Source organism: Telmatherina bonti, assembly GCF_933228915.1.
Source record: "Telmatherina bonti genome assembly, chromosome: 17".
NCBI classification, from domain to species: Eukaryota; Metazoa; Chordata; class Actinopteri; order Atheriniformes; family Telmatherinidae; genus Telmatherina; species Telmatherina bonti.
This window is the reverse complement of record NC_136615.1, coordinates 8015557-8043221: the sequence shown is the minus strand read 5'-3', so window position 1 is coordinate 8043221 and position 27665 is coordinate 8015557. Positions and strand designations below refer to the sequence as shown.

The following is a 27665-nucleotide window of genomic DNA, read 5'->3' as shown; positions in this document are numbered from 1 at the left end:
GTTGGCTGTTTTTCTGGGTAAATTTGGCAGCTGTTAGGCACCCATGCACCAAGGGTGTGCTGACTAGGCATGCTAACTATTTTAATGTAGGAGCGGCCTCTATAGACTTCACATTCCTGGTCCAAGAGTCAGCTGTGCCATGAAGACCTCAATGCCTGAAGCAGGGAGTCATACAAAAGTCTGATTGTACAGAGGTCTGCTCACATGCAGCTAACACAGGATCCTCCTGCTGAAACACACTCAGCTATGTGCTGACAGATATTGCATGTGCACTTATGAGATGTCTTGTGTTTCAGCAGCAGGAGGTCAGCTGATTCAATCATCTAAGTGACCAATAAGTTGTTTGTTTTCTTTCCAACAAGCTCAGCAAATAATTATTGCACAATAAATCTAAAGGGAGTAATGTGGTGAATAAAACATATAAGTAACACAAGCCCAGTTTTTTTTTAATGCCATGTTGGGACCACCAGGCCGAGGGGTCAGGGTCAAAGTGTCAGGAAACACCTGGTCCAGAGCCTCTGTTTCTGTTGATCAATTAAATGAATTGTGAAGAAGAAGAAGCCACAAACTACATGGAAATAAAAAACCTCAAAGTTTTTAAGAAAGAAAAAGATAAATGGTGAAAAATAAGCAGCAAGTAATTTAAAAGCTTTTATTCAAAGCGAATTACAAGTCAGGAAAAACATGAGTACAAGAAACCCTGACGTGAGAATTAAGTATTAAACCTATTTAAAGAGCAGAGGAAGAGAGATAAAGGCTGAAGAGTAAGGACTTAGAGAGGAGGATGATGAGCAGATGTACATCTCTAAATATTCGGATTTAAAGCCAACAGCAAGAAGAAATAAAGGAAAATAAACTCAGAAATGTGACTCAGCAGCAAAGTAAACGACCAGATTCACACGACTCAAAACAACCACTAAGACATGCAAACTAATCAATATAAAACGGATGATAAATATTAATAAAATTCAGCTAGAAATGACAAACTTAATATTAAAGAACAGGAGCTAAAGATAAAGTCGCCGCATTGTGCGTTTTTGATGTTTACAGTAAATAACTTGATTTTAAACTTTAATGTGCTTTTAGTACAGAAAAATAAAAAATATTCTACATATAATCTGCTTTTTAGCTTTAATTCAAACGTTTTAACCAATGAGAATAAGTACCTGCACTACGTCACCGTGACGTCACTGGTCGCTGCAGTCACGTGATACAGGTACGCACTGCCGTTAGCGCGTGTTTCTAACTTTTCCAGCAACCTGAGCTGACTTTTGGAGCTAAGTTTCATTGTGGAGAGGAGAAGAGAGCTGAGACACCTGACGTGAAGGGACAGGTGTGTTAAAGCTGCAAGATGGCGACGGCGGCGGCACGAGGCGCTTCTTGGCGAATTAAGGTGAACTATCTACGTCATAACCTTTTAATTTCCGCTTTTGTTGAAATTTTATTTTATTTTTTTATTTAATTATATGGCATCTTTTCTGGGAGTGCTCTTATTGTGAAGTCTTCTGGAATGATGTTAATCTGTACCTCAGTATGAAGCTGGAGAATCAGGTTAGGATAAAGCCTGATTATGTTTTATTTGGGTGTTTTTAGTTGTCACCTTCCACACAAAATAAGATTTGTAATTAACCTCTTCACTCTACTTGCTACATTACACATAAATTGTTGTAAATTCGCTAAGCAAAAACCAAATATGTCAGTTTTCCTATGTTACGTCCATATGTACATGAAGTCATTGAAATTTTGCACAAATTCAAAAGCTGTGAAAACCAAAATGATCTTTGATGCTGCTCATGAGCTTGAGTTGTGAGTTATGAAATTCTCCTGTGTATCAACTGTATTGTTTTGTAAATACATTTCAATAATTTTTTAAAAAAAATGGAAATTTTCTTAGTGGGTTTAGTGAAATCTTAACACGTTTTTAAGACCTAGAAGACCTGAAAGTTATACCGTTTGTAAGTTTTCATCATTGTAAATTAAATAAAGCAAATAATAACTGTATATTTATACACAACAAATGGGAATTATTAATAGTGGATTTGGCATATTTAGCATTTCTAGAAATTTATGCGAAACTGGAAATGGTCCCATTTAATTCCCCTTACTCTCCGTTCTGGCAGTCATTTCAGCAAGCAGTCTACCAAGAACTAGAATCATTATAATATGACCAAATCATAACAGACAGATGATATATACATGTTTTAGTTTGATGTAATGAAACAAGAAAGATGTGAAATTTATGAGTTGGAGAAAAAAAACTACTTTGTTCCTGGATAATATGTAAGTGAACCTGCATGATCAGGTTTTTAAGGTTGCATCTGTGTCAGAGATGATTGATCTAATTTAACGTTACACAGAATGAACTTTACTTTGCTTTTTTCACTTCATGTAGAGGGAATGATGAGGATTTAGGGGCAGAAATTACTAAACTGAATGCAAGAAGTGGAGAAGTTTAATGGAGCAATACAATTACATGCAAATGTAAAAACTTTTAAGCTTGCTTCATTTGTCAGAACAAAACAAAACCCTGAACCATCTGAAAAGAAAGCAGTTTAACATCTAATGATTCAGCAGATAGAAATACCTTTAGCAGCAGTAACGGTTGTCTGGATGACGTGATTGATCTCTAACATGATCAGGAGGAATTTTGGTCCACTTTTCTTTACAACAATCCTTCAGTTGATGAGGTTTGCAGTATTAGTTTCTGCACGGCTTTGTAAAAGCATTTCCATCAGGTTGAGGTCTGAACTTCAAACAGGTCGTGGATTTTCTTAATCAGTTCTTTGACGGTAGATTTGCTGCTGTGTTTGACATCACTGACCTGTTGCTGGTCCACTTAATGACTGCAAAGTGTCCAGGTTCTGTGTCTGCAAAGCCCAGATCATCATTCCTCCACCACCGTGCACCAGCTGGTTTTTTGTGCATTCTGAGTACAGCCTTTGGTCTGGTCTGTCCAAATGAGACGGCTGTAGAGGTTTAGTGTTTTTTTTCCAGATGTAGCTTTGCTAACCAAAGTTTTGCTGTAATAGTTTTTATTTTTTATTTTATTTTTTTTTATTGTATTTAATTTTTCCTTTTTCCTTCAATCCTTCAAATAAGCCGTGCTTGCTCAGTCTTTTCTAATCAGACCAACATGAACTTAAACATCTAACTGAGACTTGGAGAGTCTGAGACGTAGCTCTTGGGTTTTTACAGTTTCTCAGGTCATGGCAGGGTCCGACCTTGGGCTGAACTTGCTGGGAAACTCCTGGGAAGATTGTCAGCTGCCTTTAATGTTTCCACCTGTAAATGTTCCACTGTTAAATGATGGATTCCAGATAGCTTGTAAATTACCTTATAACCCTTCACAGATTGATGAATAGCAGCAGTTGCTTCTTTTAGAGCATTACTGATGTCTTTCCTCCTTGGCATTGTGGGACACACTTAAATGTTGACAAACAGCCTTATTAGAGGTACTAACAATACTAATGATCAGTTAATTTGTACATTTGATCAGCAGCAGCTGACTTCTGCTTGGCATCTTGTGGAAAGAGTAAGTGTGGACTTTGCTTTTCACTAAAAGCTTCTATATTTTAGTTTCTGATAAATGAACAGTGACAAAGTGTAATATTGGGTTAATCTGAGCTTTTATTTACCCAACTTAAAACCTGATTAGGCCAGATGATTTTATTTTAATTTGTCCTGACATGTGAAGTCTGAGGACTGAAAGAGTGTCTTTATAATATGGATGAATGGATGCATGCATACATGGATGTTCTTTATTGTCCTTAAAGCAGGGATTGTCAGCTATGGTCCTTCAGGGCTGGTATCCTGCAGCTATTGGATCTTTCCCTGCAGCAACACACCTGATGCAAATGAACGGGTCATTAAGAGACTTGTGCAGAACTTGACAAAGATCTTCTTTCTGCAAACCTGACGTCCTTTAGCTGTGAGACACCTGATTCAGCCATCGTTTGTTGGAAGATGTGCAGAGTGCCTTGATTTTATTTTAAAGTTCTTAAAAAAAAACACTGCAGGCCAGTGTTCAGTGAAAGATGTTTAATCAACACTTTAAGTAATTAGTCCCTCTGTGCATGTTCCAGCAGATACTCGATGTAATGTAGCATTTAACAAAAACAGCTTTGTTTACCAGCGCTGAGGTGAGAAGCTGTGTCTTAATGAGAGCAGACAGCGCAGTGCTGCAGCCGAAAAGAGCAAATCTTCTCTCTCTGCTGCTCTGACCTAAATTACATGAAGGACATCATATAAAAAGACTGCAGTACAGTATCAAGGGTGTGATTTCAGTGAGTCTGCAGTGGAACGAGTACCAGCGCATTGACTCAGTGTGAGTAACACAAGCATGTGGAAGGGTTGTTCTTACCTTTTTCTTTGAGGTCTTCATGGTTTTCATGCCTGCATAGTTATTTCCACCACATAAATCCTCCTCTGAGGTGAGATATGTAAGGAACCTACGGTAAACTCTGTAGCCCAAACAGCCTGCAGAGCTTTAAAAAATATATATAAATAAATCAGCAGGTGCACGATAGTTCACACATTCTAATCTCTGAGTTTAATACTTTTTACATACAGTGCTGTTAGAAATAGAAGTAAATAATGCTGCTCAATAAATCCAAGGTTTCCAATAGACCATGTGATGGGTGATCAGCATCAGTATCCTGCTTCTAGCCATGGCCTTATTAAAGCACTCCTAGTAAATTAGCAGCTTTCCAAACTGGAAAAGTCCATGTCCCTGATGACCTCTCATCATCACTTCCATCTCTCCCCGGCAGCATAGCATGCACATGCATGCACATGTCAAGAGTGAGACTAAAGCAGCAATGTAATACCTCACCAGGCAGTGTGCCAAATCAAGCCAGGATTATAGCACATGCTCCCTGCACTCCATTACGATCACGCAACAAACTCACCCAGCCTCACTGGTTTCTGTGTGTCTCCTGCTGTAATGCAGTGGTGGATGATGATTAGAGGGAACCTTCTCTGACCTGAGACATAAACATGTTCACACTCTCTACTAGGGGTGGGAAAATCGAATTGAAAAATCGGAAATCAGGATTTTTTTTCTTCACAATTTTATCTATTATTTTTTTAAATTAATAAAATGAATGCACTATAAAATTTTTGTCATTTTTATTGTTTTTTTTATTGAACTTTTAACTTGTTGTCTTGGGCATTATAGCAGCAGAATGATGGTCTGGCTACTGCTTTGTTTTTCCTTTATTGAAATGAAGAAAAATGATGAGCCAAAGAAAAGTTTTATACATTATTTTTGGATTTTTGGCTACAAAAATCGCAATTTAAATCAAATCGGCACCCAAAAAATCGGAATTGAATCGGGACAAAAACATATCGTCATAGCCCTACTATCTACACACCTGCAGCAACTGATCATTAAGGTCACTTGGAAAAAATGACTTGTTATCTGTCATGTATTCAGTCTGTTTGCAACTCCTAATTAACATCTTTTATTTGACTCCACTTAAATACTCCCAACGTTTACTCTGCTTCATACACTCCAAATTCTCCACTATGTCCATAAACCAGGTAATGTGTGGTGGCAGCATGCGAAACCTTAAACTGAATCAAAACAAGTCTGGGCTCATGGCAGTGTGTAAAATCCCCACAACCAATGCAGAGTGCTGTCATGTTCTTTGTCAACTGTTTGTGACCAAAACCTGGAGGTTTGTTAGAAAACACAGCTTTTATGTCTCACCTATAAAATAATAGAAGCAAAGTATATGATTTTTTCTACTGGAAATGATTGACGTTTTTTTTTAATCATTTTTTTAATTTTATGATGTAATTGTTTGTCTACTGCGTATTGGAAGTGTCTAGGTGATGCAACAAACTTTAAAGGGACACCGTGTAACTTTTGACCCAAACATCAGCCTGATGTGAGTAATAATGGAGCATTTCTGGGGTTTGTATACCGCACTTACCGCATGTTGCTGCTCGGAGGGGGTGCACTCTTCCGAAACCAGACATTGGCTACGGTTACATGATGGTTTTTAATTTTAAATTATTAAATTTGGAATTAAATAAATCAGAATTAACATATTCTCCTGCGAGTTTACATGAAAACAATTCCAAATGGAGGTAAACATGAAACCTGTCCTAACTTAATTCCTCTTTAGAGCGGCAGCTTGTGAAGGGTTCAGATTGGACCAAGCGGCAACTTCCGATGGTTAAAAGCAAAACTGATGTGAAAGTGCATAAAACTGCAGTTCCCTCCTCATCCACTAGGGGCAGCAAAACAGAGCAAATCCCCATAGACTCCCATGTTAAAAAGACCAACTTCATAGCAGAAATAAACATGTTTACAGCAGAAATAAACATGTTTACAGCAGAAATAAACATGTTCACAGCCTGGTACAAAAATCCATTTTAGATTTAATAGGTCAGGTTTACCTTCATGACAACTGTGGGGGGAGTGAATTTATTTCTAACTCTGCCATTTAAAAGTAATTTAATATCAAAATTTGGCATATTTAGGGGCGTGTCCTTTTAATTGACAGGTACCCAATCTCCCGCTTCAAGTCAGAAGAACGCAGAACAACCGCGGTTTTTAGCCGGTTAACAACGTGACTTAGCTTTAGCCGGCTTACTTTTGTTAGCTCCTGTTATCTCTGAGTTAGCTCGGTTAGCTCTTAGCTACAGAAAGCTCAAAGTTCACTCAATTCATCTTTTTTTATACAGTCTATGGATGGGACAGAGGACGGACGTGACGTATGACGTATTCCGGAAATAAACAAAGTTGGCTCCCTGCTTCTCGTCTTTTCAGTCATAACTTGTAAAAACTACATAAGAACCAGTTTCGCCTCTATTTTTATTATAAATGTGAAGTAGCAGCTCAACACCAGCATACTACTTCACTTTGTGCAGCAACTGAGAAGGAGAAGAAAGATAGACCACCGAACACGGGAGGCAAAACAACGCGTGTCATCAGGACAGGACGAGGTAACGAGCATGCTCAGAACGACCAGAATTAACTTAGAGCGGATTTAAGGTTTACATGATAGAGGAATTAAATAGTTCGGAATTAAAATACGAATAAACCAGACACATCGGAATTAAGTTTAATTCTGAAAAGAAATTTACATCAGGAATTAAGTGTTGACATCAGAATAGAATAGTCTCAAAAAACTGTGTTAACTTGTTTGAGGTATGTTCATAACTATGTTTTGTATTGGTTGAATTCCCATCATGAAGGCAAATCAGATGGATATGTAAATACCTCCATCCTGCTCAACTCAGCATGACCCAGTACAGCATGGGTGCTTTTACGCTTCTGCTGGTTGTGTTGTGTGTGTTGCATCAACACTTCCAATGCACACAAACAAATGAATTACTAATAGATATGAAGACAGAGTCCATAGTTTGCATGAAAAGGTTTAAACTCTGAAATGGTTTTTATTGCATTTACCAGCATGACTTTTCTTTCATTTGTCCTGTTTAGAGCAGCGGTTAGGTCAGCCTGCCCATCCCAAACCCTCCCCATTTCTTCAGTCTGGGAATCTTCCGACTGCTGCCTCCTCCAGGTAAGACACAGACTACTCATGTGTATTAAAGAAATCAATTTAAATAGAAAACAAAATGTTTTGAACCAAAAGACGTTATTCAAAGAATGAATCAAATCATGGGTAAAAAGGACACGAAAAGACCCCCATAGCAGCGTTTAATGGTCTTAATCCTTTTTATATCTTATTGGTATTTAAATTAAACTAAAACATGGAAGATCTGGAAGCTCAAATTGCTTTTTGTATTTTGAGATTACCCACACATAGCAGCAACTCACTGTAACAAAGGTTGTGCAGCAACAACAACACAACTGAGCCATGATTCAGGGTTTCCCCTCTTCCATTTGCCTCGCCTAACGCGCTTCACCTCTTCTGTAAAGCATGGTAGGCTAGTGGTTGCAGAGGTAACCTTGGCTCTGGAGAACCTGGGTCCAGCGTGCCAACAGGGGTGAACCCTTGAGAAAGGCAATAAACTCTCCCAGTTGCTCCCCAGTAGCTCAAACACGGCAGCCCGCTGCTCTCTAGTACATCTAGAGGTGGGTGATTCAGAGCTGAATTTCTCAATTGAGACTAATAAAGTAAGTATTGTTAATTAAATTTCAAACCTTCAAAAATCAAGTTTATGCAGGTATATATATATATATATATATATATATATATATATATATATATATATATATATATATATACTTTTTTCTTTTTTTAGTTAATTTTGTTTTGTTTGTATCAGTCACAATCAGTTTGTCCATTTCCAAAAAAACCAGTCAAATAAAACAAAAACAACCTAGACGAAAGCAAAGCTTGGATGCCTTATAGCGCAACTAAACAGCAGGGTCACTCAAAGTGCTTTACAAGCGCTGCACAATAAAAACACAAAGCATTAGACATAAAATTCAGATACAAAGGCACAAGATATATAAAATAAAAGTGTCTCTCTTGTAAAGACAGGCTGCCAAAAGATTTATCATTTCCTAAACCCAGCCAAATAATTTCTATTCCTCAATCTAATAAAACGCCAAGCAAAATCCTGTTTAGAAATAAACCATTTATGCGTCACAGTTATGTTTTCTTCTTGTCTCAAACAGGAATTTGTATAGTGTGTAAACTTATTCAAGGGAAGGGCGTCATGTTTCCATCATGGCAGAGCCGCTGGTTAAGTGTGCACTGGCGTTGTTTTATGTGATATTTTATCAACAACAAAAGCCAAAAAAGGAATTAAAGCCTAGTATTGCGGTAACTTTTTCTTGTTTGAGACGGTAATGTTGTAGTTGTACGATGAATAGAAAGGTGCACATGCTAACTATAAAGGTCTGCAGAGCCAAGAACTGCAGATTCAACCCATATTTCTCTGTAGTTTTATCATTACCAACCATTTTATATTATATTGGCTCATCTTTCATATAAAAAGCTGATTATCAGTTTAATATGTTCCAGTAAAACAGAGTTGAGTACAATTACATTTAATGGTAAATCAAAGCGAAATATCTAGTCTTCCATCGAAAATGCTTTTTATCAGAGAAGCTGCAGCTGAAATCCAGGGGGAAAGGTGCTTGGTGACAAAATGGGAGTAGCTTCAGAGAAGGAAGAGTCAAACTGGAGGGAGCACAGAGAAAGAAGGGGCAGGAGGGAGGTGCTTCAGAGGAGCCCATGTTTGTAGGTAGCAGGGAAAGACGGACAGCGGCAGGGAGCAATCCTTCCTTAGCGAGAGGAAGCATGATCCTGCTGTGAAGCCGGGCTGCCGGGGCTATATTTAGCTTCTGTTGCCATGTGCTGGGAATGTGCATGGCAGAGGCACACACACACATGCATGCACACACTCAGTCATAGCCCTGTCCAATAGATTCACTGCTGGTCATGCACTCCTGCACATGAGTGTGTGAGCAGATCAGTTAGTCGTTTTCACCAATTTTGATTTAGATTTAATATTTTATTTCAAGCTTCCTTTTGTTCTCATTTGACTTAAAATATTTACTAGTGCGTGTGCACATACATGCTGTCACACTTATGTCAGAGTCAAGCAGTGTAAATGGAGAAAGCTTTTTTCGCCATACAGAGGAAAATGAATTGCCATAATTTGGTTAAACAGGTTATGAAGCCTTAGGGAAGCAGTGCATCTTTAATTTGTTGAGGATGGAGATGACAGTAACTTTAATGATGTTCAAGAACCTTTACAGAAGACATTAAAGGCAAGAGAAGCTAAAAATGTCGGATGAAAACCAGTGAACAGGAACATGAGAATAAAAATGCAAGATATGATGAAAATTCCCTAAAGTTTAATTTGATTAGGCAGCAGTACAGAAATCTGTGCGCTTAAGACGAAACGTGGCTGGATGTTCTGGCTTTGATAGAGTTTCTCCTCCCCCTCGCTGTTTTGCCTTTTTACTATGAAATGCCCATCAATCCATAATCTGCTTTACAAATCCACATAAATGTAGAGCAGCGCGAGCACAGCAGCATCTTTCTCTGGAATGTAGTGAGTCGAGAAACAGCCTGAAGTGTCGCCATGCAAACCCATGAAGGCTGTACCAATAAGGGGAGTCAACTTCCTCCAGACCTTCTCTGATTGGCTAAGGCTCTTTAAGTCCGCTATTGTAATGTGTAAGGACAGATTGAGATTTAATTTGCCGAGTGCTGAAACTCATATGGCAGGCTGTCGTGTATGTGTGTGTGAATGTGTGTGTACATTGAAATATAAATACTGCAAAGCTTCATATTCAGTAAATCATATTATAGCTGAAATCTGTGTGACGGTGAGGGGTGAGCAGGTTCACATGAGGAAACGGACCTTTTAAATGACTCAAATACAAAGCAGGTTAAAAAATGTATTCTGACATACTACAAATAAATAAAATAATGCACTCAGGATACTTTTAAAGAAAAGTTTAGAAGATGTCCAAAAGCTTGGTTAGTGATCATATAATATATACACATAGTATACACATAGTATAGGAAAATTGGTTAAAACTTAGGTAGGGATGTTTTGATGCCATTTTTTAATTTTCACTTCCGATTCCTTGGGTTTAGTTGTTTGATGATACCGAGTACTGATCCGATTGTTACAGCTGCATTGTTACTTGTGATCCATTGCTCCATTCAAATCTCTGCTCGCTGTCCTTTGGCTGGGATTGACCAACCGGTCACACCTTCATCTCCACCTTTCTCAAAGGACAATTGATGCTCCAATCGCTGCTGGTTCTGCCAACTGCCTGGGAAAAAAAGGACACCTGGAATCCTTCAATAAGTGGCAACTGCTTGCTCTGTAGCAGTGTGCCTTCAGCTTGCGTATGTGTTTGGACTTTGACTATGGTGGGATTTGTTTTTCCCAGTCTAGTTCCTTTGTTTGCAGTTGTTTAGTCTTATTGTTTAGGTTGTCACCAGTAGTATTAAAACTACTTGGCTTTGAGCTAAGGTTAAACTGATAAGTTTTGTTTTTATGGTGGTTGTAAAGCCCTTATGGCTTCTCTTTCTGTTAGTTTGGTTAGTGTGGAGTTGGGATTGGCTAGTGGTACAGAGTTGAATACCATTTGTGTGTATTTTTCTTTTTAGGCAGTCATTAGTGCTGCTTTTGTTTGTAAATATCTAGATGTTGCCAGCTTGTGTTTCTGTTTTCCTTTTACTGGCTGATATTGGCATTTTATTGCTTTAAGCAGCATCGTAAACCCCAACTCCTTTGTTACCATTTTTATTTATTTATTTTTATATACCTCATGTCATAACGCGACAATAAACCTGTATTAGTCCATCCTTAAACATCTTGCCACAGTTATTCCTTTTTGTTCCTCTCATGTGCCCTAGCAGAGTTGGATCGTAACACTAATGTTATTTTATTAACCTTCAACACACTACCAGCGCATTCATGCGCCCGATTTTTGCAAGTGCTCTACAGCTGCCGGCGCATGAATGCGCCGAAATCCAGTAACACAGTTCACTGTTCATGAACTTGCAGTGCCACATTTAGAAGACAATTATTTGTCTGAAGGGAAACTGTTTGAGCTATTCTTCAACAAAGAGATCATCGCTCTGTTCGTCCGCGAGACTAATCGCTATGCGGACCAAGTAAATGATGCAAGGGGGGACAGAGCAAGACGATCGAGTCATGTTGCTGACTTTGAATTTCAAGGTAGAATGCATCCCTGATCTTCACTAGTAAAAAGTTCCAAAGAAAAACTGTAAATACATTTTTTTTTTCAACAAATATATGAAAAAGACACTATGAACATATTTTTCTATTCTTTATTACAACAATAAACAAGAAAGATATGTGCTTTTGAAACAGGTAGGCATGATTTTTTTTTTCCTTGGGAAAAAGAATGTAGTAGTTTATATATAATGTAGTTTATAATGAAAAAACATCTTTTCTGCAGTGTGATGAAGGTTAAGATGTTCATTACATTTATAATTCATCAAAGACTGATGATATTGTTACTCGAAGGCCTAGCATAGATTAAACTATAAAACATTTACTCTGGATTTCTGACTTTCTTTCTCACGCACACACAAAAAAGTGTAGGTATTTGTTGCACTTTTCCTTGAAGGCAGCACACTCCTCATACTCTTCTCCTTTATGTGATCCATCCATTTTCTGCTGCTTATCCGGGGTCGGGTCGCGGGGGCAGCAGTCTAAGCAGGGGAGCCCAGACTTCCCTCTCCCCAGCCACATTTGCCAACTCTGTAAGGGGGGGTCTTCAGAGGCGTTCCCAGGCCAGCCAAGAGATATAATCCCTCCAGCGTGTCCTGGGTCTTCCCCGGGGTCTCCTCCCAGAGGGACGTGCCAGGAACACCTCACCAGGGAGGTCCAGGAGGCATCCTGACCAGATGCCCGAGCCACCTCAACTGGTTCCTCTCGATGCGGAGGAGCAGCGGCTCTACTCTGTTCTCCTCCTGGATGACCGAGCTCCTCACCATATCTCTAAGGGAGAGCCCGGCCACCCTGCGGAGGAAACTCATTTCAGCCGCCTGTATGCGAGATCTCGTTCTTTCGGTCACAACCCACAGCTAATGACCATAGGTGAGGGTAGGAACGTAGATCGACTGGTAAATCGAGAGCTTCGCCTTCTGGCTCAGCTCCTTCTTCACCACGACAGACCGGCGCAGAGTCCGCATTACTGCAGACGCCGCACCGATCTGTCTGTCAATCTCGCGCTCCATCCTTCCCTCACTCGTGAACAAGACCCCAAGATATTTAAACTCCTCCCCTTGGAGAGTGAAGGGACCAGACAGCTTGTACAAGGGTGTCCGGTACCCAATACGCCAAGATTACCACCCCCATAGGAGTCCCCGGGGGACACGGTCAAATGCCTTCTGCATGTTCACAAGGCACATGTAGACTGGTTCTTGAAAAGGGGGACCACCACCCCAGTTTGCCAGTCCAGAGGGGCTGTCCCCGATGTCCACGCGATGCTGTGGAGACGTGTCAGCCATGATAGCCCCACAGCATCCAGAGCCTTAAGAAACTCCAGGTGGATGTCATCCACCTCCGGGGCCTTGCAAACAAAGAGCTTTTTAACCACCTCAGTGACCTCAGCTCCAGAGTCCACACCTGAGTCCTCCAGCTCTGCCTCCTCATCGAAAGATGTGTTGGTAGGGTTTAGGAGGTCTTTGAAGTATTCCTTCCATCTACCCACAACGTACACAGTATAGACAGATACACAGTATCATCTCAACATAAGATGATGTTTAGACTGAAATACTTAAAGACCCTAATTACTTTAGTTTTGACAGAGTTGGTGAGTCTCAGTAATGGCCCATCTCTCTTTTTTTTCTTTTTTTTTTTTACTTGTCCAGTCCAGCATGGCATACCATATCAGGCAGAATGTAACTGGGCTCCTGTATCATGCCAGACAAATTTGCTCTGCCAAGAGGGACTTTATATAATGAAGATGGGCTTTGGTAAGTGATATTGTAGTATCGCAAAAAGTCACAAGATTCTGGCATTTTCAATGTGGCGCACCACTGATCTAACAGATATTTCTTAACTCATATAAACAATTATGCTTATGTATAGGGCTGGATGATTAATCGGATTTAAATCTCAATCACAATCTGGGTTTTCAACAATCATAAAAATAAAAGGGTGCGATTAATTTTCTCTTTGCAGTTTCCTCTCCTGCTGTCTTCAGCTGCTAATCGAGCGTCTCTGGCGTTGCAGCGCTGTGCTGTAAACTCCTCCCACAGCCGCTTTGCTTTCATTCAGACACTGTTGCCAACTTGGAGACTTTCTCGCTAAATCTGGCGACTTTTTTTGTTAAAAGCGACAAATCTAGCGACTTTTACTGGAGTTATTAGAGACTTTTCTGGTGTTTTGGCGACTGACTTGAAGGCACATATTGTTCTGCAGTTACTGTAAGGAAGGAGCAGCGGGAGCCTCTCCCATCCTAAAGCACTCCCAGGCGGCCAGTCTCAGTCGGCTCCGGCTGCAGGTCAATGTAGAATAACTGCAGTAGGTTGTGGAAGTTCACCTAAACATAGTTTATACCATTGTCAGCAACAACTGGCTGCATTATTTTCCTATACATAGTTCGGTGAGTTAAACACTGTAATATCCCTCCGTTACGGGGTGTTACCATAGCAACGCGTTAACCAGGCGGTTCAGATCAGCCGTCTTTTAACAGGTGAATGAGAGAAACGCGCTGCAGCCTGACAGCGGTTGTTTGGCATGAAACATACATCGAGACCAACTGAAAAATATTTTCTATATAAGTAGTAAAAGCGGATTAAACAACTCAAAACCGTGCTTTAGACGATTAAAATGCGAGTCGAGAACACCACGACACGCAGCGTTGTTTATAAATACTGGATAATTGTGTTAAATAACCAAGATCTCAATTTCAGTCAAAATAATCTTGATTATAATTTTTGTCATAATCGAGCAGCCCTATTTAAATCGTAAGTAATTTCCTGATGAACTAACAGTTGGATTCTCAAAAACATACTGGAGCAAAGCAAATGTTTGGATCATCTTCTAATTTAGAGTTGTCAGGTGATTTAAAAAAAAAAATCTAATTACTTGTCAGACAATTTAAAGAAAAAAATGACACACTCTGTTGTGAAATAAGGTATTAATATTTGATGTTAAGGTATTTAAAATGATTATACTGGCTTTTAATGACATTTTGTTGTAGCAATGCAGGAACTGAGATTGTTGACCGAAGCCTCTTTAGAAGAAAGTTTTGCTCGGCTGTTGAGAACTCTCTTCAACCACGACTGTAAAAACTAAATGAATTTTCTTCTCGGGACCTCAAGACCAACAATAAGGTCCTCGCTTCTTGCAGAGAATGTAGGAAGCTTTAAAGACATGCAGCAGAATTTTAGTAGATTTCCTCAGTGACGTGTCTGCTAATCAACAGTTAATCTTGCATCCTACCTGTGGTGCCGGCTCTCTTCAGCCATGCGCTCTGCTGGGATAAATATGTGTGTGTGTGTGTGTATACATAAAAATAAATAAACGGTCTGGTTGGTGTGGTTCCTACACCAGTACTATGCTGCTCATTCTTTTCTATCAGGCGGAATGAATTCTGGGATGAGAGGGCACATAGGATGCATCTCTTTAAGCCTTCGTTTTAAGCTAATCTGAAGCCAAACAAAGTGCAGACTTGAAGGGAGGGTTGGAAGAAGCCTTTGAACTGGGACAGTACTTGGCGCTACTATGAGGTATGCAGCTGACGAATCCACACTTGAAAGTGTGCAGAACCTGAATGGAGAGACAGCCATAAATGGCTCATTCTGAGACAATAAAAAATTATTTTAGTAATCAGATATCAGTTTTTACTGATGATTTTTGTGACACACTGCATCTTTAGTGTTCATGTAAATTTCTTTGCTGAAGAAGTTGTACAGAACAGCATGTCTGTCCACAGTTTTATCTGTACGTTTTAGAACATAAATGTCCCATTCATACAGCAAAGTAATCTTATCATGTGCTCCCATATTTTAAAATTTAACTGTGTCCACAGGCCACAGCAAGAAGTCCAAGAACACTTTGCAGCATAACTAATCAGTTGCTTTTGTTACACACACACACAGACAATATATAGCTGATTCTCTCTCTATCTATCTCTCTATCTCTATCTCTGGAGTAGCTCTATCTCTAGCTCTCTATCGCTCTAGCTCTAGCTCTCTAGCTCTAGCTCTCTAGCTCTAGCTCTATAGCTCTAGCTCTAGCTCTCTAGCTCTATAGCTCTAGCTCTCTAGCTCTAGCTCTCTAGCTCTAGCTCTATAGCTCTAGCTCTAGCTCTCTAGCTCTCTAGCTCTAGCTCTATAGCTCTAGCTCTAGCTCTCTAGCTCTAGCTCTCTAGCTCTAGCTCTCTAGCTCTCTAGCTCTAGCTCTCTAGCTCTAGCTCTCTAGCTCTAGCTCTCTAGCTCTAGCTCTCTAGCTCTAGCTCTCTAGCTCTTGCTCTAGCTCTCTAGCTCTATCTCTAGCTCTCTAGCTGTCCATCGCTAGCTCTCTAGCTCTAGCTCTCTATCTCTTGCTCTAGCTCTCTAGCTCTAACTCTCCAGCTCTAGCTCTCTAGCTCTAGCTCTCTAGCTCTAGCTCTAGCTCTCTAGCTCTGTAGCTGTCTATCTCTAGCTCTCTAGCTCTTGCTCTAGCTCTCTAGCTCTAGCTCTCTAGCTCTAGCTCTCTAGCTCTTGCTCTAGCTCTCTAGCTCTAGCTCTATCTCTTGCTCTAGCTCTCTAGCTCTAGCTCTTGCTCTAGCTCTCTAGCTCTAGCTCTAGCTCTCTAGCTCGAGCTCTCTAGCTCTAGCTCTCTAGCTCGAGCTCTAGCTCTCTAGCTCTAGCTCTCTAGCTCTAGCTCTCTAGCTCGAGCTCTATCTCTTGCTCGAGCTCTCTAGCTCGAGCTCTCTAGATCTAGCTCTCTAGCTCTAGCTCTCTAGCTCTAGCTCTCTAGCTCTAGCTCTCTAGCTCTCTAGATCTAGCTCTCTAGCTCTCTAGCTCTCTAGCTCTAGCTCTCTAGCTCTCTAGCTCTAGCTCTCTAGCTCTCTAGCTCTAGCTCTCTAGCTCTAGCTCTCTAGATCTAGCTCTCTAGCTCTAGCTCTAGCGCTCTAGCTCTAGCTCTCTAGCTCTCTAGCTCTAGCTCTCTAGCTCTCTAGCTCTAGCTCTCTAGCTCTAGCTCTCTAGCTCTAGCTCTCTAGATCTAGCTCTCTAGCTCTAGCTCTAGCGCTCTAGCTCTCTAGCTCTAGCTCTAGCTCTCTAATATATAAATTAATAATCGTGATTCATCACTACAATCACATCAAGTCAGATGAACAATAATTATTAACCGTTACTTTAATGTGTGTAAATATAATGTTTTAGTGGTTGTCATGGTGACTTGGATGTAGTCCTCTTTGCATCATCAGAGCGTTGGCCTCTGATTGGCTGATTCTGACTGCATGGTTAGTTTGTGGTTAGATAAGACTGGTGAACTGAAGTAGCACAGCTGAAGTTCTACCAAAACACGGTGGTAGCTTGGCCTATTTCCTTTTTTAGTATTTATTTTCCTTTTTTATTTTTTATTTAAAAAATGGACTTATCAGTGTGGTGGATAAGAAAAATATTTTTCTTTGTATTTCAATGGTTATCTTAAAAGAAAAGAGGCATGCCAACTATTTATTTTTTAAGTTGGGGCAGGTCAGTTTTACCACTCTTAGACTATCCTTCTGTGTTTATGCAGTGAGAATACCAGGTGCTGCTCTTCTGGAATGAAAATGTTTTTCAACTCTTGCTTGATACGGATAATTAGGCAAGGCAAGTTCATTTGTACAAGACGATACAAAGTGCTTTACATGAACATTAAATGGATTACATTGTGTTAATTGTGTAAAAAAAAAAAAAATACACAAAAAGATAAAACTGTAGATAAAATGCATGAAATAAAAGTTAATCAACAGTTGTTTTGATGAAAGGTGGCTGGCTAATGGAAAAGTATGTGCAGCGGGTGATCAAAGCAGCCCACAATACCCTGTAACAAACTGCTACCTCCCATGGGGTTGGCAGAGAAACTCTACTCTGATCACTCCTGCCACCGTCTCTCCTGCCGCCATCCTTCTCCAAAAGATACAAAAGCCACAGGTGCCGGACTGACTGTCCCAAAAACCAGTGTTGCCTCTAGTTAAATGCACAGGTGTGACCTCTACAGGTTTTCTATCCAAGGAGATTTACTCTACCTCTGTGCAGCAACTCTTACTGTTTTTACAGTTTCTACACTCCAATATGTCTACACTCCACATTGTTCATATAAATCATTGCATTTCACCATGTGCAATACTTTTTATTCTTTTTAACCCCTGACATGTTTGTATGTACAGACGGTCCTCGTGTTAATCAGTCCTCGACTTACGTTGTTTTGACTTTACGACACACATTGAATAAATGTAAATTAATAAAATACAGCAAGTTTCGAAGTTACGAGGGTCCATTTTGGCTCTTATGACGCGGAAGCTGAGACAACGCCTCAGTGCATGTACATTTATTTTCATTTTAATTTAAATGTATATTTTAATTGTCTGCACTGTTTTTCTATCAATACGATATATAATACATGTATTTAGATTTAGTTATTTAGTGAGTAAGGGGGGCATTATGGGGGTATTTAAGGATAAAAATCTGGCTTGCACAGAATTTCGGGTTACGCCACATGCGTAGGAACAGAACTCGTTCGTAAATAGACGACTGCCTGTTTTGACATTTTTTTATTTATTTTAATTAAATTTTTTGTTTTAATTTATTAATTCATTACTGTGGAGATGCTTTTATTATTGCACTGGAGGGTGAATGGTCTGTAATTTTGTTTTATGTTTAGATCTGTAATGTCTATTTTTATTTTAATTTTAATTTAATTCAAATTTATTTATTTTAATTTTAATTTTGTTTTTATTTTATTTTTTAATTTAATTTAATTTAATTTAATTTAATTCACACCTGGATTGGTTTCCCTTATGGGCCACCAGAGAGCGCTGCTGTATCTTCTTGACTTTAGAATGACCTGGCAACCTGTCAGTAAAACAAGCCTAAATGGTTTGAAGTTCCTGCAAATGAAATGACGACTGAACTACTTTCATGAACTGGGTCAACCCGCTGGGAGACACAATTTTATTATGAGACCACAAAAACAAATGTGTACACAGGTTTTTCTTCATATTAGGATGTCTGCTTTGTGGAGAACAGTCCTTTTTAACAGTGACTAAATTGCTTCACAAAGAAGTTTAAAAATAGTTTATTCACATTTTATTTCACAATGCAAACAAAGTTGAAAAAAAAAAACGGATCTGAAATACATATAAATATTTAATAAAAGAAACGACAGGTTTAGGAAATAAGCATATACTGGTTCCATCTTCTGGGGATGTAGAGAAATGTAAAAACATGTTTCATGTTGAAGCTGCACTTACTCTGTACACTCAGAAACACTAATTACTGTAGACTTTGAAGGTGTTGTTGCGCTGATACTGGGAAGAGTCTGCCTGACACATGTCCACAGAGTGGTTTCCATCATCAGAGGAAGTGCTGATGAACCAGCCGCGGTACTTAACCGACTCAAAAGTGTTCAGTGAATACCCCGTAGTTCTCTTTATGAAGAGGAAGCGATCCATGTCTGTGTCCTCAGAGATCTTCTCTAACTTGTCCTCATTGCATTCCTGACAGGAAAACAAGACATTTTAATCACTTTTATATTAATAGCAAAAAGGAAAATACTCAAGTGTCAAAAGATCATTGAGACAATTGTTAACTCCAGTCCAAGACAGAAATAAAACTACTTGATTTTTTTTTTTTTACACTGCAAAAACTCAGCCGTAAAAAACAGGAAACAAATACACAAAAATGAGGTAAATGTTGCTTAAAATAAGATAAATTATCTGCCAACAGAACAAGAAAATTTGGCCTGTAAGTAAAAATACTCTTAAAACAAGAGGAATTTTCTGGCATATAAACTAAGAATTATCTCACCTTCAAAAAAAAAATAAGCATATGTGTACTCGATTTAAGATTTTTAATCTTACTTAGATTTCAGTTTTCGGAGTGTATGTCTTCACTTATAAATTATTTCATTAAACATCTAGATTACATCAGAGAATTTCTGATGATTGTAGTTGAGAGAGTAAATCAAAATGGAGCTAAATCCAAAATATAATTTTTTTTTTTGTCGTTTGGTGGAATTTTGAGAGAAAACTGATTTTTAAATTTAAGTTTTAAAAAGGCAAAAAAACTACATATTTAAAGTATCATTGTTTTCTATTGTTTACTAACAAAAATTCATGTCTGCATAGATTCATGTGTTGCCATGATCTGATACGTCCTTGTAAGCGAAGAATTTTAGATTTCTTTATACATGCGACTGCTATGCTGGTAGCGAAGCGCCATGGCAGTCTGCCATCTGAAACTACGGCAACCAGTAAGGGACAAATGGCACCAACGTGGCATTGCAAGCCAGCACACAGTGATTGAAAGCCTAAGATTAACGTTTTTTCATTGGGTGTTTTTAGACTGTGATGCTCGTTAGCATAATTAGCATATCCTGCTAAAATACAACACCCTCAGTGCTGCAGAAATTGATGTTTACGTGCTTTTAGAAGCTTTAAAAGCCATGTTAAATGCAAGCAACAACTTTTTTTTGTCTATACACAGGGCTGGATTAAAAGGGCACAGGTCCTTGGGCCCAGGGGCCCTGTTCCACACCATAACATTGTAAAAATTGTGAATGATTCACTGTGAAACGACATTTCTAACATCTCTCAGCCAGTGATACCAGTAGCAATACACTAGACACTGTGGTGTTACTATCCGGCTTTTATATACATTTTGTTTCATGTCCAAACTGCTGGTGTTTTTCCTACGTGGGCCCCACATGGGCCCTCAATGGGTGTGGGCCCCTGGGCCCATAATGCCCATTGGATAGTTCGACCTTGTCTACACACACACACACACACACACACACACACAGTATTATTGTGTGTGTAATATGTGGTTTGTAAACTGTGTGAACTATTTGTGTATTTTTATCGAAAAATACCACACAGAAATTTACACAAGCATAAATTAGGAGTCTTTCTGAACATGAAAGTATCTGATTAGTGAGACTGAAGGGAGGGAAATGTGCAGAATTTTTTTTTTTTTTTTTTTTTGTCTTGTCCAGCATTTAAGCAAGCAGACTGATGTTCTGGATGCTGTGTTCTGCTGAGCAAATTTATTTTGCCAAGGGGAACTTTTGTAGATGTAATGATCCCCTTGTATTTCTTGATTCTTATTTTATTTTTCAATTTGTTTTGGATAATAGCTTGTATTACAGAGTTTATGCTGCTGGACCCGACCGGGAAGGACAGGAAAGGGGCAGAAAGAGAACAGAAAAGAGAACATAAAAAAACAAAAAAAAAAACAAAAGAAAGAGATCAATGCATACATGTATATGCACATACATACCCACCTACATATATATGTATATACACTCGCACATACATTATATATATACATATATACATACATACATACATACATATACACATACATACACATGCATACACACACATGTACACATACATGCATACATAAAGATAGATATACATACATACATATACACATACACACACATACACATACATATACATACATACACATACACTCACACATATGCATACATATATACATATCCATACACATACATACATACACATACACATACACATAAGTACACACACATACCCACCCACACACATAAATATATACACCCACACAAGCCAACTCTAGATTCGTGGAGAACAAAACCGTTGACAATCATGAGGACCAGAAACTAGCAAGTTAAGTCAAAAAGACAGAAAGAGAGGTACCTGCTGTTAGTGAATAAACTTGCTGGATGACTCAGTGACTGTGACACATGCAGAACATTCATGCAGAACATTCAGAGTGGAACGTGTTTAGAGAAGAGTGATCATGCCAATGTGACCCCGCCCGCCTACAGCTAGAGGAAGGCCAGGAGAACCCAGAGACCCGGGTAACCGACAGTCACCCCCAGGTACAGATCCCAACCCCCCCACTCCAGAGCCAGCCATGCATCTGCCCAGGAGGTGGCGAAGGAGGTGCCCAACCAGAGTCCCCCGCAGTCAGGGGGAACAGGCCCCAGCAGGCCCAGGCCGGCAAGGGCCGATCCCGCCGGGCACCGGCCACCTAGGGCAGACAGAGCGCAGGCCCCAGGGCCCCAAGAGCCCGAGAGCAGCCCCCCGCCCCCGCAGGCAGAGGGCACAGCCCACACCGACGGAGGACCAGGATCCCCAGACCGCCACCCAGCGGCAGCCAGGTCGCACACCAGCTGCGCCCCCGGGTACAGGACACCACCCCCCCACCACCAAACCACACACACATATACATGCACCCCCCCCCCCCCAACACGCACTCCCCTCACACATATACATGCATACCCCCCCCCCAAACACGCACTCCCCTCTCAACCCCCATCCACACAACCCTCTGCAATCCATGCACATCATCCATCACATATACAACCCCACCCCACCTCTACTCACTCACCCATACCAAGTCACACGAGCCCCAATCGCCCCCCCCCCCCACACACACACACGCTCACACCCCGCCACCCCATCCCTCTACTTCTACCCAACCACACATGCCCCACCAAACACCCCTCCACCACCCATAGCCCCCCTCCAAACTTCACCCTCACTCACACATCCCATTCCGCATATACACCCCCCCCTACACACACACACACACACACACACACATACCCTCACTCCTCCAACACAGGCACACCCTAATACAACCCACGCGCCAACATACCCCTCCACACACACATCTACTCATCCTCACACATCCCTATCCCCTACCCACCTATATCCCCAACCCTAATCCCCCCCCCCAGCCATCCCACCATCCATCTGTAACCCCATACACCCACTCCCACACATCCTCACCTCACCCCTCCATCATGTCCCATGTGAGATACCTCAGAGGGGGCAGAGGACAGGATGGCCCCGATCAGGGCCCCCATAATTACCGCCCACCACTCCCAGCGTCCCCCCCACCACCCCACAGATGCAGCCGACCCAGCAGCCCCCCCCCAGGGCCGGCGACAACCCTCCTACAGCCAGGCCAGCCCAGACTTAGGCCTAATGGACGGCACTCTTCCCCCACCCGTACCCCCCCCCCCAGTAAAGCCCCGAGAGCAGGGGCATGAGAAGACCCTATCGTCCCTGCCTCCCCCCCGCTTATGACTGGTTGTGAAGTATGTATTAGTTGCAATTAAAATTGAGGGAAGTGCCACGCGGTGTTGGGAGAGGGACCACCTAAGCAGCCCCGCCCACCATACACCGCATGCTCTTCCCCCTAATCATGTGAGCCGTCAGTGTTTTGGTGTTTGGTGTCTAAGTGTAATTAAAACTGGGAGGTGAGCCGAGGCTGGGTGCAGCGATCAAGACCACCTTGATGGCTTTTCTCACCACCCAGCGCCACGTGCACACCTCCCAATACCCTGCCTGTGTGTGATGGGGAGCGGGGAGGAAGAGGGGTCGAGGGATTTAAGTCTGGAGGAAAGTGAGCTTTCCTCCAGAAGGTGAGCCGCCCGCAGCACTGGGCATGCCCCCTACTCCCAGGGCCCCCCAAGGACCAGGACAAGCCGGGGACAGCCATCCCCGTAACCAGAGCCTTCGGCGACTCTAACCAGAGAGTCATCACCGACCCAAGAGGGGACCAACTCACCACATGCAGAAGGGGGGCACGAGGACAAAGAGGAGGCGGGGCGGCAGAAGGGGAATCCCAGACCGATTGTCCACCGCCCCCTCACTCACAGAGGACACCCCCACCTGGGGACATGAAGTCCCCCCTTGTCCACACATCGGCACTTCACACTGTCTCAGCACACACCTACAGCCACACACACACACACTTCCGGACACATTCAGGTCCACCCAGCCACCCGTTCAGCCCACCCTTAAAACCATCCTCCTGACCCCCACGTTACATCCAAATCTCCCCCACTCCCATCCATCATATCTACACTTATCCACCAACCTACCACACACATGCACCACCCACTCCCCCATACATACACCCCTGCCCCCCCCCCCCCCCCACACACACACAGACAGCACGCCCCCCCTCCCCCCCCCACACACACACCCGTATACATGCACCACCGCCACTCCCCTACACACACGGCACTACCCCCCCCACAGACACCACGACACCCCCCCCACACACACATCATCACACTTCCCCACCCACACACATCCACATACCTATGTACCGCCAGCAGTCCTCAACGCACACCCCCTACACACATCCCTCCATACACACTCACATCCCATCCACACTATCAAACACCCCCCACTCAACAAGTCCCAGGGTCGCAACCAGGCACCAGAGCACTTACCTGCCCGCCGCTGCAGCGGCAGGTCCAGGTCAGCCCAGCCCCCCCGGCACAAGCCGACCCCCCACCCCCAAGAGACAGGGGACAACCCCGGGCACCGGAGCCCGGGACCCCGCCCAGCCCACCCCACGGCGGCACAGGCGCCCGTTACGGAGTCACGCCCGCCAACCCACCCCCCGCCAGCGACCTCGCCCCGCCGCTGCGCGGCAACTCTGCAGAATGTGCAGAATTTTAATGGGTGTTTTTGTAATTGGTGTATTTGTGACTTTATTTTGTGGGTTTAATTTATTCATGTAAATCTAAACATTTGCGTCTACGCACAAATTTAGCTTACACAGTTTACAAACCGTGTATTACACAAACACAATGATATTCTGTTGTTTTTATGTCCATCAGAAACCCAACAGGCTTGTTATTTAAGCTTAAATTAAATTTTTCATGTAGTTTATCAGCCTGGAAACGGAAAACTAATCTGGCTGATGTTGTTCTCATTTCACAAAGTAAAACATTTTACCTTTACAAACTTAAACCCAATATTAAAAAGCTGCAAATTTACTTCAGTGTCTCTAGATTGTGAGTGCAAACATCCACATTTTAATCCTTTTTTCTGTGTTAAATACCTCCAGATTCAGCACAGCTCTGTCATCTTCCCAGGAGCAGGAAAGGTGCATATTTTTATCCCGAACTGACAAAAGGACGCAGCTACTGTCAACAGATGTGGCGTCAAGTTTAGGGACGTATCTGGACATGTTGAAATTCACTGAAAGGAGAAAACCAACAGCAAAAAAGTCTTTCAGGTCTTCAGAAGTTGTCGGTACTTTGTTGCGCCAACGTTACTGTGGTGCTTTTACCTTTTAAATGGCTGTATCCTGCTTTCAGGGTGATGGCCTGCAGTTTGCACTGCTGCTCTGAGTCCAAAATGAGATTTTTCTGGGACATGTCTGTCAGTATGCACTGTTTTAAGCTGTTGGCACGCTCATAGAGGACTCTTTTCTGTTCCAAGGAGGTGTTCCAGTTCCCCTCAAGAATGGTTTCTGAGGAGAGGAGCAGGGCAGATTAACAGGATGTGATGACTTGGGCCATCACAGACCTTGGGCCTTATCATAGACTGTATATAAAGAGATGGACGGAGCCTCTGTGACGTCACCCATAGGTTTCTGAAGAGCTGAATTGAAGCTCGGTGAGCGGTTCCTACCATCGCCATGTTGGCAGCGTCATGCATGTCGTCTCACCCACAAAATACAAATATGGGCAAAGAGGTGGAGCTGAGAGGGGGGCTGTGAGCGTCATGGTGGATGATTGACATCGAGCGAACTCCAAGCTTTCTTTAGCTAAGAACTAACCGAGCTAACCTGGAGATAACAGGAGCTAACCAGCTAACGGAGGTAAGCGGGCTAAAGCTAAGTCATGTTGTTAACCGGCTGAAAACCGTAGTTGTTCTGCGTTCTTCTGACTTGAAGCGGGAGATCGGGTACCTGTCAATCAAAAGGAGCCGCCCCTAAATATAACGAACTTCGAGATTAAATTACTTTTAAACAGGCGAGTTAGAAAAAAATTAACTTCTCCCCACAGTTGTCATGAAGGTAAACCTGACCTATTAAACCGAAAATGGATTATTGAACCAGGCTGTAAACATGTTTATTTCTGCTGTAAACATGTTTATTTCTGCTGTGAAGTTGGTCTTTTTAACATGGGAGTCTATGGGGATTCGCCCCTAGTGGATGAAGGGGGAACTGCAGTTTTATGCACTTCCGCATAGGCTTCATTTTTAACCGCCGGAGGTTGCCGCTTGGGCCTTTATAGAGAAGTTTCTTTTTACACTAAGATTTTAGATAATTTCATTTAAAAAAATAACATCAGTGAGTCTCTATTCTACTGTTCCACAGTCTCTTTGCAGACGCTTTTATCCAAAGCGACTTGCATGTAAGAAGTAATCGATTAACCAAACGCATATGTCTTGTGGGTGAGAGGAAGCCAGGGTGCAAACACCGTGTCTCTACCCACCTTCCACCACCTGGTCCATGATGAAGCTGTAGAGCTCGTCATCGCTGAGGTTCCTGCCGCAATGAGAAAGGGGCTTTTTCATCCTGTTCACCACCAGCACCAGTGTAGCCACACTCTTCATAGTCCTCTTGTTGTGGGAAACCATGAGGTCCAGTTCCTCGCTGATTCTGAACGTTTTGCTCTGCTCGTCCTGCACATCAGAGCAAACGCAGAAACATCATGGAACGCCTGGAACAGCGGTACATCCCAGTAAAGCCACTCCCGGACGCTGGTTTGTGGCTTATTGTCTCTATGCAACTATTTTTATCTCTGTCAGCATCAGGATGTCTAATATTCAGTCGATCTCATTTTATTTGACATTTTTTTTAAGTTGTGGAAGAATGTTAATGTCATTTTGTTGGGTAAACGGTGCCGTGAAAAATCTAATGATAGTGGTGATAAATGATAAATCTTACCGTCAGGTCAGAGGGGTGACACTCCTCCTTGGGTGACCTGAAAAACAGAAAACAAAATGATTAAAAAAAGCATTTAAAATAATAAAATCTGACATGTTTATGGTACATCATCATCTGACCCAACAATGAATAAATTACTAATGTTGACATTTATGTTATTTAGCATTTTGAGCTTTTATTTTTTAAAGGGAAATGCCCAAAAAAAAACTAAGGTTTATATTATATTTAAATGAAATATGATCAAACCCTTTTGTTTCAAACAAAAAGCAAAGAAAACGCTCAGATTTGATTTAATCTACATTCTGTTTATTGACCAGGCTTGTGAGCTCTTCCTGAAAGTCGCACAAGTACGCGCTTTTAAATTCATCTGACACCCAAGTAAATGCTTTCATGGCAAGATCAGTTGATTATTTAACATCGTATTCAACACAGTAGTGATTTACAACTGGGATTTCCAGGTAGTTGGTAGTTGCATGAAATGAGTCCATTTTAACACCCCCATCAGACTGTAGGTTGTGTCAGGGGCTTTTCATAATTCCAGGAAAATAAAAAAAAAAAAACTGAAATATCATCAAAAATATCTCCAAAATGTCCTTTCTATCAACGATGGGCCACATAAAGATGAATTATAGTAAACAAACATTTAAAAATCAAACTTCAGGAACTGTTGACTTGATAATAACTTAACTGTAGCTAATCTTAAAATGTAAAGTTTACTATTAAATAGAGATAGTTTTAGACTGAGACAACAATAATTACATTTAAATCCATATCATTAAGAACAATGTTAATTTTTAAAGAGAAATACATTGCTCTGTAACGTCTCATCCCTTTCCAGAGATGAAGCAGAACATGGTGCAGTATGTGTGATGATGTATGATTTAACTCACCATTCCAGTGCATCAGACAGCTTAAAGTCACTCATGTTCAGACTGAAGCTTGCTGCTGTTTGTTGAAGAGGCTTTGCAGAGATCCAACACGTTTCTGGTGTTGAAGCGCGGGGGGGACTGAGATAACTCTCCCCGAGCATCGGGTTTTTGTGAAGTCGACTTCCTCCTCTGAGGTTAGGGTTGTACTTTCTCTCAAATCGAATTCATGAGCAACTGCTTTCTCTTCGGCCACAGGAAATGGAAAAACTGACAAGCTCACGCCAAATTCAGACTTGTGATGATTTAAAGATTGATTTTTAAATAGTTTTTAATTAGGCTTGCATGAATATACAGTGTTTGTCCAATATACACTTACATTGATAACATTGGTGTAAATTCTGTGATCTGAAAAGATTAAATAAAGGCTGGATTTTAATTTCTTCTTGAAGACATTTCAGTATATCTGGAAGGC

The 27665-nt window shown here is 41.4% G+C and overlaps 1 protein-coding gene across 1 annotated transcript; it reads right to left on the bottom strand.

Annotated features, from left to right (window-relative positions):
- Positions 1-18820: 18820 nt before the first annotated feature.
- Positions 18821-27308, bottom strand: il1b (interleukin 1, beta). Its single transcript, XM_079256821.1, has 6 exons — positions 27215-27308; positions 26325-26361; positions 25870-26059; positions 24717-24899; positions 24486-24625; positions 18821-19126 (listed from the first exon to the last, which is right to left on the bottom strand). The coding sequence occupies exons 1-6, from the start codon at positions 27247-27249 to the stop codon at positions 18899-18901; spliced, it is 813 nt and encodes a 270-aa protein (XP_079112947.1). The 5' UTR covers positions 27250-27308; the 3' UTR covers positions 18821-18898.
- Positions 27309-27665: the final 357 nt, after the last annotated feature.

Excerpts from the sequence above, each read along its gene's own strand:
- il1b (XM_079256821.1), bottom strand. The coding sequence starts at position 27,249 with ATGAGTGACTTTAAGCTGTCTGATGCACTGGAATG. Across the intron at positions 24,900-25,869 it reads CATGGACCAGGTGGTGGAAG|AAACCATTCTTGAGGGGAAC; the intron begins GTGGGTAGAGAC and ends TCCTCTCCTCAG. Across the intron at positions 19,127-24,485 it reads GAGCTGTGCTGAATCTGGAG|GAATGCAATGAGGACAAGTT; the intron begins GTATTTAACACA and ends TTTTCCTGTCAG.